Source organism: Mesocricetus auratus, unplaced genomic scaffold (genome assembly GCF_017639785.1).
Source record: "Mesocricetus auratus isolate SY011 unplaced genomic scaffold, BCM_Maur_2.0 Super-Scaffold_100009, whole genome shotgun sequence".
Lineage (NCBI taxonomy): Eukaryota > Metazoa > Chordata > Mammalia > Rodentia > Cricetidae > Mesocricetus > Mesocricetus auratus.
The window spans coordinates 28,378,377-28,392,217 of NW_024429193.1; the positions used below are offsets into that span (position 1 = coordinate 28,378,377).

At 43.1% G+C, this 13,841-nt stretch overlaps 1 protein-coding gene across 4 annotated transcripts in view; it reads left to right on the plus strand.

Annotated features, from left to right (window-relative positions):
• Sec24b (SEC24 homolog B, COPII coat complex component) overlaps nt 1–10,831 on the plus strand; it is a 78,732-nt gene extending 67,901 nt beyond the window's left edge. For all 4 annotated transcript variants that reach the window (XM_040751791.1, XM_040751792.1, XM_040751793.1 and 1 more), the window contains 8 exons: nt 254–427; nt 1,954–2,064; nt 3,080–3,255; nt 3,717–3,854; nt 4,542–4,646; nt 5,742–5,834; nt 9,721–9,824; nt 10,036–10,831. In XM_040751791.1, coding sequence (XP_040607725.1) covers nt 254–427; nt 1,954–2,064; nt 3,080–3,255; nt 3,717–3,854; nt 4,542–4,646; nt 5,742–5,834; nt 9,721–9,824; nt 10,036–10,150 — 1,016 coding nt within the window. In that variant the 3' untranslated portion in view covers nt 10,151–10,831. The remainder of the gene's footprint in view (nt 1–253; nt 428–1,953; nt 2,065–3,079; nt 3,256–3,716; nt 3,855–4,541; nt 4,647–5,741; nt 5,835–9,720; nt 9,825–10,035) is intronic.
• Nucleotides 10,832–13,841: the final 3,010 nt, after the last annotated feature.

Sequence of the window (13,841 nt, forward strand, 5' to 3'; positions counted from 1 at the left end):
CTCTTACTTTTTTGTGTGACATTCATGTCTGAGCTGGACCTCATGTAGAGTATGCTGGCAAGGGTAGGTGTAAAATTAGGTTAAACAGGACAGTCTCCTTTGTAGAGCCTGCATTGACTGTTTAGTGAGAAGCTCTCTCGAGTGCAGCCTCACTCTAATTGTGCAGAGGTGCCTGCCATTGACCGAGCCGCAGCCATAGCTGACGGTGTAGGTGCTGCTCTGCTCGTCTTCATGCCAGCTCTGTCTTCCCCAGGCCTCTCAATGCACACTTTCCACGGGAACTTCTTTGTCCGTTCCACGGACTTGCTGTCTCTTGCCAACATCAACCCTGATGCTGGATTTGCAGTGCAGCTGTTGATTGAAGAGAGCCTGACCGACACTTCCTTAGTGTGCTTTCAGACAGCCCTGCTCTATACGTCAAGCAAAGGTGTGTTGTGGAAACCGAGTGGCTGGTAATCCTCTTCCCTCCTCACTTTTAGTAGAGAGGAGGAAAAAAATTATCTGCAATGGCAGTAATGGCATTTGCATTAGCTGACTAAATATAGGTTCTGTTTCTTTCTCCTTTTTTAACTCACATTTGAATTTTTTAAATAACACATCTTAAAAGATGGATTTATTTCTATTTATGTGTATGTGCATGTGTGAGTTTATGTGCATCACATGCAAACAAGAACTCATGGGGGCCAAAAGAGGGAGTTGGATCTCCTGGACCTAGAGTTCCTGGTGGTTGCCAGTTAGTATGTGGGCATTGGGACTCAAACCCAGGTCCTCTGCAAGAACAATCATCACCTTTAGCCACCGAACCATCTCTCTACACCTAAAAATATTTTATCATGTTTATTTATTTACTCTTTGTGTGTACCCTCATAGGCAGACATGCCACAGTGTGCCTGTGGAGGTCAGAAGACAACTTATAGAATCAATTGTTTCTTTCACACGTAGGTGCCAGGGCTCAAACACAGGTCACCAGACTTGATGGCAAGTGCCTTTAACACTGGTCATGTGGTTTTCTTAATTTGTGGAAAATTCATATTAAGCGTCCTATGTTTATGGCAAGCATGGTGACTAATTCCACCATCCTTTGCATTGGTGCTCTGTAAAGTCAAGAACTGCAGAAAGGCCTTTGCTTCTTACTCCACAGTCTAGGTTTTTGATATTTTACTCGATTGCGTGTCATTTAGAGCAATAGTGAAGGTAAACAAACTCTGGAGAGAAAGCACTTGCTGCCTCCAGAGGCTGGGCTCCCCACCGCTCCCACATAGGTCAGATCACAGCGGCCTGTGTCTCTGGCTCTAGATTTGGCCACTCGCTGGCCTCCGTGGGCACATGCTCACTTACACGTACAGATATACATATATTGGAAGTATAAGTAAAGTCTTTGAAAAAAAAATCAAACAAACCAGAAACTAACATTCAACTGTGTATGTTCATAGTTGACAGGTTGGAGAATGTTCTTATGATACATTTATTTTATGTCAGTGAATGTCTTGTCTGTCTGTCTGTCTGTCTGTCTATGCACCACAGGCATGCTTGGTGCCGGTGGAGGCCAGGACAGAGCATCGGTTTCCGAGGACTAGAGTTGCAGACAGTTATGAACTGCCATACCGGTGCTGGGAACTGAACCTTGTCCTCTGAAAGAATAGCAAGTGTTCTTATCCTCTGAGCCATCTTGTCTAGTCTGGAGAATATTGTATTGAAAACATGCTAGTCAGACTGGGGGTGTAGCTCAGCGCTATAGTGCTTGCCTAGCATTGTGGGGGGCCTGGATTTAATCCCTAGCACCAAAAAGATAACAAAAATAAGATACTCGAAACATATTAATTATAAAGCCTTTTCTGTTTCAGAATATTGTTGATGATTTAATCTAGCCAAACCAGTAATTTGTGTGGAACTGTGATGTTTGCTTTCTTTCTTAGCCTAGAGTGCCTTAATGACATGCTTCATTGTATTTAGGTGAACGGAGAATTAGAGTGCATACACTTTGCTTGCCAGTGGTGAGTTCACTGGCAGATGTCTATGCAGGAGTGGATGTGCAAGCCGCCATCTGCCTTCTGGCCAACATGGGTGAGTAGCATGTGAAAAAGGAGGTGAAGTACGTTTTTCTAACGGGATTTTCTACCTTTTTTTAACTTTAGAGATCCCCCTCAATTAATTATAAAACATTTCATGCATTTTCATTTATTACAGAATGAATTAAGCTGTTCTTACATTTGAAAAGTAATTCCTAGTTTAAAATCTACTAGGTGGGGTTGTGATTTGTAAAAACCAGGATCTCCTTCCACTAATGTATAAACTGTCACACGTCCACACTGTGGCTACAGCTCAGCAGTGAACAGGAAGGAGCCTTCAAACAGTAAAGCAAGTGTGACTTTCAAAGGCATTATGCTCAGTGACACAAGGTGTGTCCCTGTGACTCCATTTACATGACATTTAGAAAAGGAAAATTGATATGATGGAGAATAGATTGCCAAGATGGGGGCAGAGAAAGAACTTTACTACAAAGGAGCCCCACAGGGAATAATTTTGGAGTGATGGAACTGTTAGGAATCTTCATTGTGGTAGTGGTGACATTTGACGCATAGCTGCCATAGAACTACACTCAGAAAAGTACATTTTACTCTAAACTCAAAGAGGCCTTCAGTAATTAACATACTCCTGAGGATTTTGTTTTAAATGTGTCACTTTATAAATAAGCATAACCATGCACCAGATCTTGCTGTTTCCCACATACACTGGAAAAAGTAGCCGTTATTACTCACTTGAAGCAAAAATTATAATAGCACTTACTGAAAGACTTGCTTTCCACACCTCTGGAAGTACTAGGGGGTGAACCAAAGATACAAGGATTGTGTCATTAGTTCACGCTGCCCCTCCAGGATTTTAGTGTGTGTGAGTGAGAGAGAGAGAGAGAGAGAGAGAGAGAGACAGAGAGAGAGAGAGAGAGAGACAGAGAGAGAGAGAGAGAGAGAGAGAGAGAGAGACAGAGAGAGACAGAGAGAGAGAGAGAGAGAGAGAGAGAGAGAGAGAGAGAGAGAGCACTTACTGCAGTCTGGTGCCTGAGTGTCCTCTCATTTTGCAGCTGTGGATCGCTCGGTGTCATCAAGCTTGTCGGATGCCAGGGATGCCCTGGTGAATGCCGTGGTGGACCCCTTGTCTGCCTACAGCTCAGTGGTGTCAAGTGTGCCACGCTCCACGCTGACGGCACCCAGCTCACTCAAGCTGCTCCCGCTCTATGTGTTGGCGCTTCTCAAACAGGTATTTCTCTGTATTTCACAGCTGATCAGCGTCTCACAAGCTCTCGGGAATGAAGGGAATCGATGCTGTTTTTAATAGTTAGCTAGAGAATGGTGTACTTTGGTGTTGTAAGACTTTTGAAACATTGGTACAGTATGGAGGTACGCAGGTGTATCATGACTCCTGCCGAAACGTTTGTCCTTCATGGGCAGTTTGAATTATGAAGTTATCAGAGCCCACCCTTCACAGTGCTCCCGGAAGAGACTCTGAGTTAAGGTCTGGCCCTTGCTGAGTGTCATTCCATCATTCTATCATGTTAAAGGAGTTCTTAGTTCACTTCACAGTCACCTCGCAGATCGTTTCTGTCTTTCTTACAAGGGCAGGATAGTTACTGATTTAACCTATCAAGTATTGGCTGTCGGGTGTGCTCTTTACTTGCTACGTGTTTGTTTCACGTGGAACATGTGTCTCTTTCCTTGCAGAAAGCGTTTAGAACAGGTACAAGCACACGCCTGGATGATCGTGTGTATGCCATGTGCCAGATGAAGTCTCAGCCGCTTGTTCATCTAATGAAAATGATTCATCCCAACTTATACAGGATAGACAGGCTGACGGATGAGGTATGCATTTGTCTTGATGATAAGGTATTTTCGGTAGTTCTCCCACTGTGGTAAGCATTCGAATAGTGAGGACTTTTAGGGATCTAGGTACACAGTAGGACTTTCAGATGCTATCAGCCGGTGGGTAGAGTTTTTAAAAAAAACTTTCCTATGGGAAGTAACTCACGATGAATTTCATTTTAATGTTTGATTCAAAGCTAAGTTACAGTGATCTCATTTGTATTTTGTAGCTATTGGCAGTATGTGATATAGCCAGACTTCAATATTAGCTACATAGTAAGCCAGGTCCGTTATCAATAACTATAATGCACAGCTGTATAGTATCTTTTTCTTCCTTACAGTCAACTGTATCTTTGGGATTAGTATTCATCCCATACATAGTCTTATTCCGTTAAGAGGAATGTAAAACGGGACAGTCAGCTGCCGTAGTTTTGATATACTCTGACCTAAGAAAAAAAGCAAATGAAACAGAAAATCCATTTTACATTTGCACATTTTTACGCTTTAAATTTGAATACATTTGAACATCTTCATTCTACTGTAAAGCCGTGGTATACAGTCAATGTATATTCATTCTCTAAAATATGTCATAGATTAGTGTCTTAAAGAGGTGGTGACTAATTCCTAAAGTCTGATGCCAGCAATGATATGTTATATGACTCACTGAATTTTGCCTTTTCTTTTCAGGGTGCCATACATGTTAATGACAGGGTAGTACCTCAGCCATCCCTTCAAAAACTGTCTGCAGAGAAGCTGACCAGAGAGGGGGCTTTCCTCATGGACTGTGGCTCAGTAAGCATCGCTACTGCAAAGCTACTGCTCTGAATGGCAGGGGACGCACTGAGTCTAGTCCTGGTCTCACCCAGTGACAGGGGTGCAGAGTCTGACTGGCACAGGAGCTCAGCTTGCTTTAGACTGCAGTTTCACATCAAATTAATGTAAATTAGTAAATTATTGAGCTACATGTACTCAGAAAAGAAATTCCTACATCAAGAACTTTACCATCAGAATCATAAAATTCAAATGGACCTCAAGAATGTCTCTTGTGGTTCAACTTCTGTCCCTTGCCTGAGATTCCAATGATGGTTGGAGGTCAGAGAAGTCACTGTGTTTGCTCAGGAGGGACCAGTAGTCATGACAAGTGTGAGCAGCCGCAGAACTCACAAGTTGAAATAGAAATAGTAATTGAAAGAGTAAGTGGATAGGGGTTAGATATTCTTATTAAAGCAGTGCGTTCCTCTCAGGGAAATAAATGCATGGGGCTGGAAAGAAGATGCCTCACTGGTTACGAACACTTAGAAGACCTGGTTCCTAGCACCCACATGGCAGTTCACAACCGTCGATAACTCCAGTTCCAGGAGCACTGACATCCATGCATGCACATAGACAAAATACTAATCATAGAAAAAATACTTTTTGTTTTAAAAGTTTCATTTTATATGCATTTGTTTTTTGCTTGCATGTATGTACATGAACCACATGTATGCCTCTGTGCCTGAGAAGGTCAGACGGATCCCACTGGAGCTGGAGTTAGGGATGGCTGTGAACCACCATGTGAATGTCGGGTACCAGACCGGGTTCATCTGCAAGACTGACAAATCTTTTAACCAGAGCATCTCTCTAGCCCCTAAATAAATAAATCCTAAGTGAGGAAGAACATAAAATGTTCTTAGAAGCCTTGAAACTTAGGCAAAGAAGATGGGATTACTTTTGATTCTTAAGACTAGTTTCACAATATTCTTATTATATATCCCCTTTTGTGTTTGTTAGCTTTTGTGTCTGAGACAGCATAAATGGCCCCTTTTATGTATGGTAACTGAGAGAATTGGCTGTAATGGATTTTCTATTAGGAAATTAATATTCTGTTGCACCCTTTTTATTTTTTAGGTCTTTTACATCTGGATTGGCAAAGGCTGTGACAATAACTTCATAGAGAATGTGCTCGGGTACCCTGATTTTGCGGCAGTACCACCGAAAATGGTCAGTGGATTTTGTTGTGTTACTTTTCTTGAGGAGAAGTAAACAAATGTCTGTTTACTCTGGATAGGACATTGATGACAGACGAAAGTATCAGTTCCATCCAAGCCAGTTTGGTGAACCAGTAAATTTATTAGGCCTACTTATGGGAACCTGGGTGAGGGACTACACGCAGAACTGTGGGGGACTCAACACAGCTGCATCACTAAATCCCCCCTGTCATGGTGATCATCTTAGGAAATCTTAATCATGGAACCTCCTTCAGTTAACCTGCCTCTTACATTCTCCAGTACCTACAGCTGGGAGGCAGGAGAGGCTGGGTGAGGGTGTGGTACCCTTCCTCCCCTGGGGAGATGCTAACAGACTCATTGGTATTAGCATAGACTAACTTGCCTTTGTACTGTTCCACCTATTTTGTTTCCATGACTGCAGACCACAGTTTTCTCTCCTCCCTGATGGAGATGGAACGGTCATAGCATATGTTAGCCCTGGAGAAAGTAACTTTATGTCAACAGTTTTTGCATTATTAAGTTTTATATTTTTTATATATGTATGTGATTTGTTTTTAACATAACCTTTTATAATATTTGCCTTTCTTTTCTTCTCCCCCCTTTTTGTTTTTTGGTTTTTTATTTTTATTTTTTTCGAGACATTCGAGACAGGGTTTCTCTGTATTAAAAATGTTCAAGGTCCCAGGCTGGGGAGGCAGCTCAGTCAGTACAGTGGAAGGTACCGGGTTTGATTTCCAGCACCCAGGTTAAAAAGAAAATGAACTCCCCCCTTTTTCAAACTGGGTTTCCCTGTGTAGTCTTGGCTAACTTGGGGCTCACTCTGTAGACCAGGTTGGCCCCAGGTTGTTTCCATGTGCTAGGGTTATAGGTGTGTGCTGTGGCATCTGGCTTAGTTTGCCAGTTATATTCACAGTGTTACTCAAACACTGTCAGCAGCTGTGGGAGCTGGGTACGTAGCATGCCGACTGCAGCCTGAGGACGTCGTCTCAGAGCGCTGCTTAGTACGGCTGGGATTCTCACTTTGCTGCACACAAGAGTCAGTGTGAGGCAGGTTGGGGAGTTGGTAAGAAGGGGGTTGTGAGTGGGAGCACTATGGGAAGGGAGCTCTGTGGGGAGGAGCAACGCCCTGGGCTCTGCTGGCTGTGGTCAGCACATCAGTGCCTCTCAGCACTAGCTGCCCACACTCAGGACACTGCTGAAGTCACATTTTTTAAGGATTTCTAAGGAGCCCCTCCTCCTGTGAGACTATAGGGTTGTTTGTGAGGGACACGAGAAAATAAGAGCAAAACCTAGGCTGAGAATCCAAGGAGTCATTACTGTTCCAGACCACAAAGAGGTTAAGACATGTTTTGACTGGATACCAGGTTTTGTGATACTCTCCAAAGGGGTATGTCCTTGCTTGTACCTTGGAAGAGAGTAAGGCTAAACTCAAATGTCATATACCCTTTGGCCATCAAGCATGGTTTGTGATATTTGAGCATACATACTTAAGATAATCGTTATCAAAGGGGGATGTTGTGTCCCTGGGCATCTTAGGTAACCTTTTGGGGTTTTTGAGGCAGAGTCTCTGTGTGTAGCTCAGGTGTCAGAGACTCACTCCATATTCCAGCCTGGCCTTGAGTCTCAGCACTCTAGCCACTATGTCACCCTCAGTGTCCACAGCAGATTTTGTTACTTTATATTGGGCTTCTAGACTCTCAGCTGACAGGAGGCATAACCAGGCTCCGGGGAGACCCGTTCTGTGCTGTCTTCCCTCAGCTTTTCCTTTCTCTCCTGCCTCACCATCACCACTGTCTAGTTTCAAAGCATTTGCATCACTCCTCAAGACAGGAAACCCTTCTGTCCAGCCACTCCCCTCCCCTATTGTCTACTTGTTAGATTTGCCTATTCTCAGTAAGTCACTTAATGGAGTTACACCCCACCTGGCCTTTCTGTCATGTCTGAGACAGAGTCTGGAAGGCTGGTAACACTAAAGGAATGTTATTTATCAGGTGCGTGGACAGAGGATTCATTGAAGCGCGCTGCAAGGACAGCCAGTGGGCCAGTTCCCAGAGAGGTGGGGCAACCGGGTGGTGGGACTAGATAGAAGTCAAGAGGAAATGCTTGCTTGTCTCATGAGCCATTTTTGCAGGGTTAGTGTCTGCAGAGAGCTTGTAGAGTGGGTTGTTTCCCTTGACTCTTAAAGATAAGATAAAGATAAAGATCTTGAGGAGTTAGGCTCCAGGTGCTGATGTGACCATGTGTCACTAGGGTCGGGTTCCAAGTAGCTGTCAGGATTGTTGAAGGGTGGAAATTTCTCCTTTCATTTTTGCATTTTTTAACTAGATGTGGAAGTGTACAACTGTAATCCCAGCATTTGAGAGGTGGGTGCAGCAGATCAGGAGTTTAAGGCCAGCCGGACTACATCCTGTCTAAGAAGACAAAAACAGCCAATAAACAAACAAACAAACAGTCAGGAGCAGTGGTGGTGCACACCTTTAACCCCAGCCCTGGGGAGGCAGAGGCAGCTCTGTTAGCCTACTGCCAGCCTGGTCTACAGAGAGGGTTCTAGGCCATCCAGGGCTACACAGACAGACTGCCTCTTCTAAAAATTTGATTTAAAAAAGTGTTAAGTATTGGCATGAATTGCACCTATGATAATTCAACAGTTCCATTTGTTTTAGTATATAAGGTATGCTTTGGATTGTTCGCAGTGGGCTCTGGCTTTGAAAAGAAGAATTGGTTTATTCTTCACCCTGTGTACAATAACCCAGTACACACACTTTTAGGTCATTAAAAATAGCCTATAGTTCTAAAATATATTTACAAATCTACAGTTTAAAAACTAAAGATGGGTCCTAAAATGATGGGTTAATTGTTAAGAACATTTACTGGTCCCCTAGAGGACCCAAGTTTGATTCCCAGCACCCACATGGAAGCCCACAGTCGTCTGTAACACCAGTTCCAGGGATCCATCACCTACTTCTGACCTCTGTGGACACGGCATGCACATGGTTCACAGACATACATGCAAGCAGAACACCCATGTACTTAAAATAAGTAACCCTTTTTTGCAGTGAGGCCCGAGAAGGAGCCTTTTCCTTTTAATAGTTTATTTATGAGTGTGAATGTTCTGCCTTTTTGTGTGTTTGTGTACCATGTGCGTGCTCGTCTCTTCTGGTGCCCATGGAGACTAGAAGAGGGTGTTGGATTACCTGGGAGTGGAGTTCCAAACAATTGTAAGTCACCATTTGGTGCTGGGAATTGAGCCTGGCTCCTCTGGAAGAACAGGGAGTGCTCTTCACCACTGAGCCATCTCTCCAGACTCCCCAAAATAAGTAAATATTTGGGGAGGAATCAAAGAAAAATAAAATTCTCAGAATGTGAGTTTTCAAGTAAGTTATATGTAAGTTGCATTTGGAGTTTAGTGATAGCCCTCTTCATTTGCATATTGCCCCTAAAAGAAACAGGAAGCTTAAGGGTACCAGTACACACCGGTCATTATGTGTGCTTTACTGGGTTGCCTAGAACAATACAGTAGTCAGGTAAAATATCATCAATATAATGACTAGCAAACACACATTTTGTCTAGGGGCAGAATACAGGCTTGTGATTGGCTGCTTGGATGCCCCAATTCCAATCCTACCCCGTGTCTGTTTACCAGATGGCAAAGGTTGGACAGCATAAGCTATATGACACAGTAAATTATTTTACTCCAAAAATCTGTACATTGTGGATGTATTCGAGGAAATATGTATCGGTATACACATGCTTATAGGGTTAAATGCCTTTGTTACAACCATCTGTGGCCTTCACTAAAAGAACTGCAGCCTGAGAGGGAAGAGTCATGTTCAGTGTTAGTGTATATTTGTGTTTCCTACTTGTGTTTCTTTTACCAGACACATCTTCCAGAGCTAGACACACTGTCATCAGAGAGAACTAGATCCTTTATAACGTGGCTTCGAGACAACCGACCGTTGAGCCCAGTCCTTCACATGGTCAAGTAAGTCTTCCGTAACTTCGTGGTGATGTCATCTTTCCTATGCTTCTCTGCAAAGCAAGTTTCAGGACTTTGTAGTGTAGAAGTGTGGCTTGATTGACCTCTCCTGTGTTCTGTGTTATTCTGAAGTCCACATAGTAGAATTTCTACAGTGTATGTTTATCCTTTGTCATTATATATGTATTTTAGGTAAACACTGTTTTCTGCCTTTCAGAGATGAGAGTCCTGCCAAAACAGAGTTTTTCCAGCATTTGATTGAAGATCGCACGGAGGCTGCGTTCTCTTACTACGAGTTTCTGATTCACATTCAGCAGCAGATTTGTAAGTGAAGTCCACAAAAGCGAGTCAGGACAGACAGCTCCACAGCCAGGGAAAGAAAGCACCATCCATCAGAGAAGCACAGGAGACTTGACACGAGCTGTTGTTGGAAGACACGATGCCGGAGATAGCGTGGAGGAGGGAGCGAGACAACGCTGACCCATCCAGCGTGCCCACGTTGGTTTCTACATACTTCCAGGAGTGCAGCAGCACAGTGCTCTTCTGCAAGCCTGCAGACTCGAGGACTGTGTGGAATGACATGTCATAGTCTAAACTAGATAAAGTCGTCGTCTTACACTTGACAAGAGAGGCCAGAGGGCAGCAGTACTCTGTCACTTGTTTGTATGAATTACTTTTTAACAGGAATGATTCATATTCATGAAATGAATTCAACATTTTCCCTGTAAAGGCACTAGAGTTTCAAGTACATGAACTATAGGAAAAAAATATATATATAATGTACATAAGTGTTACATTTGTAAAAAAAATATAAAATGTAACTAAGAACATGAATTGCTAAACTGTGCTGCATTGTTGGATGACAACTCTTTGTCACAGCTAGGGAATGAGGTTGACTAATGCATATTATGAATTGAGTCCACAAAAGAAACACAAAACTCTTTGTAATTCTGTTAAATCTTTTATGTGGATTTATTTATGATCAGCCTACTAATTAAAAATATTTTGCTTGACGGTTGGTTTGGTGGCTTGTTTGTTTTGTGGAGGGTTTTTGTTTTTGGTGGGGATTGGTGATTTGTTTAAACAGTAGGAATCTTGGATTTACTGCTCAGAGAAGATACAATATGGAGTTGCATTCATCAGTGAATCTACACATCGTCATTAGTTTATAGATACTCCTAAGTGATTACTGTTTGTATTCTAAAACATGTTATTTTAAATATATTTATCTCATTTAAAGTAAGGTTTTTTTCCTACCTATTTGTAAAAAGAAATTTTTAAGAACATGTGACTTCCTTTTTAATTGACTTGAAGATCATATTGAACTCTTGAGAGATTTTTGTTCTGATCAAACTCTGTCATTCATTCAGAGTAGGTTATTTGCTATAAAAAATTGATGATGATCTATTGGATTGTGGAGTGGAATTTTGTTTTATGCACTGTGAAAGTCCTTGTTGGTAAATGCTGAAGAAAAAAAAAATAAGGCTCTTGGCATGTGTGACTTCTACTGGCTTTATAATTTTGTAGATCTCTTTATTTTTGTTTTTTTAGAACAAAATGTTTTGGTGCTTGTTTGGGGCACAGGAAGAAGCTGAGATAGACTCCAAAGAGGCAGCTTATGAAGAATAGAGACACAGTTGGCAGGAGCAGTGATCTGATGAATTTAGCTCCTGCAATTGCACTCTTTGATGTAGTCCCTGGCCTTTTCTCTGTTAGAATAGCCATAATCCCAGGAGGCAGAGCCCTGAGGTTCCTGCTTTTCTTTAGATAAAGATAAAAGCACTCTCTCCCATCCCCTGATGGAAATGAGTTTAAATGACTCACCCTAATGGGTGGCAGAGCTGTAATAAAAACCAAGTATTCTCCTTTCCCACAACCCCCGAGGGGACCCGGCTTGTGTCTGCACCCCGCTGTCACCACCCAGGAGTTTACTGCGGTTCCCTGAGGGCAGCTAAATACTGTCAATGTGTTACGTTTTACTGGTATTATTATTTATCATGTGTTACTGTGTATGTGCGTGTGCAGGTCAGAACAAGCGTGTACAGGTCAGAACAAGCGTGTACAGGTCAGAACAAGCGTGCGCAGGTCAGAGCAAGCGTGTGCAGGTCAGAACAAGCGTGTGCAGGTCAGAACAAGCGTGTACAAGTCAGAGCAAGCGTGTGCAGGTCAGAGCAAGCGTGTGCAGGTCAGAATAAGCGTGTGCAGGTCAGAATAAGCGTGTGCAGGTCAGAGCAAGCGTGCGCAGGTCAGAGCAAGCGTGCGCAGGTCAGAGCAAGCGTGCGCAGGTCAGAGCAAGCGTGCGCAGGTCAGAGCAAGCGTGCGCAGGTCAGAGCAAGCGTGCGCAGGTCAGAACACGGGCAGTTAGTCCTCACCATCACTTTGGCTGTCACTGTAAACTTTGATCTACTGAGCCATCGCACTAGTCTAATACTGTCATTGGAGAACATAAGTATGATATTTCTACTTAAAGAAGAATGTTCTGTCTTTGTGAACTTTGTTATTTATTTTTAAAAATTACTAAATCGCTTTGCATAGCACAAGAAACCCTGTAACCACAGTTCTCAATGTGTGAGTAGCAACCCCTTTGGGGTCAAATGGCCCCTTCAAAGGGGTCCTGCATGTCAGATATTTACAGTTCATAACAGCAAAATTAGAGTTACGAAGTAGCAACAAAAATAATTTTATGGTTGTGGGAAAGGAGTCAGCACAACATGAGGAACTGTATTAAAAGGTTGCAGGGTTAGGAAGGTTGAGAACCACTTCTGGAAGGTAAGAGAAGGGGGCATATTGTATCTCATCTGTCAAGTGTAGTGAATGCTGGGCAGTGAAGCTGGGTGAGGAGAATCCTGTTTCAGATAGTAATGAGAGGCTCTTCTGCATGGCAAGAGAGTTGAAGGAAGCCCGATGGCTCTTTGGGAGGCGAGCCGTCTGCACTGCTGTCAGTCAGTGAGTCCAAAAAGTACCTTTGGATCACACTTGACTTTTCTGGAAGACTCTGGAATATCAGCAGAGAAGTGGGAAAGTGTCTAGTACCTCGGGAAGAGGGAGGCTGCCCTGACTTGGTGTGTAGCATGTCTGACAGGTAGGACCATGTCTGGTGGGCATTCCTGTGTCCCTAGGGACAGGCAGGACCAGGAGGACAAGGCCAGCCTTGTCTTCAGATTGAGACCCTGCCTCTAAAAGAGGACACACGGGAGGGACTCACTTAAACTAAAGGAACATAAAACTGGTGAAAATGAAAGTGGACTTCGTGTTTGCAGACCCCAGTGAGGTCAAAGGGCTAGTGGGATGTCTACACCAGGAGGAATTCATGGTCAGGATAGAGAAGCCAATTTTGAGGTTTGGATGGGGTCAACTAATTGTTACAGGCAAGAATGATGGCTCAGTGGTCATGAATGCCTACGAAGTGTGCCTCACAGCCCAACAATGCCAGTTCTAGGAGAAACTTGTTGCTCTCTTCAGGCCTCCAAGACATTGTGCATACATGGGGTGCAAATACAAGCAGGCACACATACATGCGCATGCTTGCGTCTCACACACACACACACTTTTAATGTCCATGACAAGACTGCTATAGACTATCTGGGAGTAAACATTTGAGATAGTATCAAAGATAGAGGAAGGGGTCAGAATGGAAAGCTCCAGGCTTAAGGTGGATCCTCCATTAATTATGAAAGTGTCTCTAAAGTGACAGCAGTAAAGGACTGCAAATGACAGGGTATGACACTGTGGGGAACCTGTAACCAATGAGGAAGAATAATCTATTCCTACAGATGAGGAATTCATGGGGATGGGAACCCAAAGCAGTCATTCTATGTATACATTTTAGAGATTTTTAATTTCGTTATAAGAACAAAATATGCCATTTGTAGAAAACTGGCTGGAATGTAAGATCATTTTGTTAAGTAAACCAGACTCAGAAGGATACCACCTCTGTGTGTGTGTGTGTGTGTGTGTGTGTGTGTATGTGTGTGTGTTAAAAAATGTCCATTTAATCCCAGCACTCGGGAGGCAGAGGCAGGT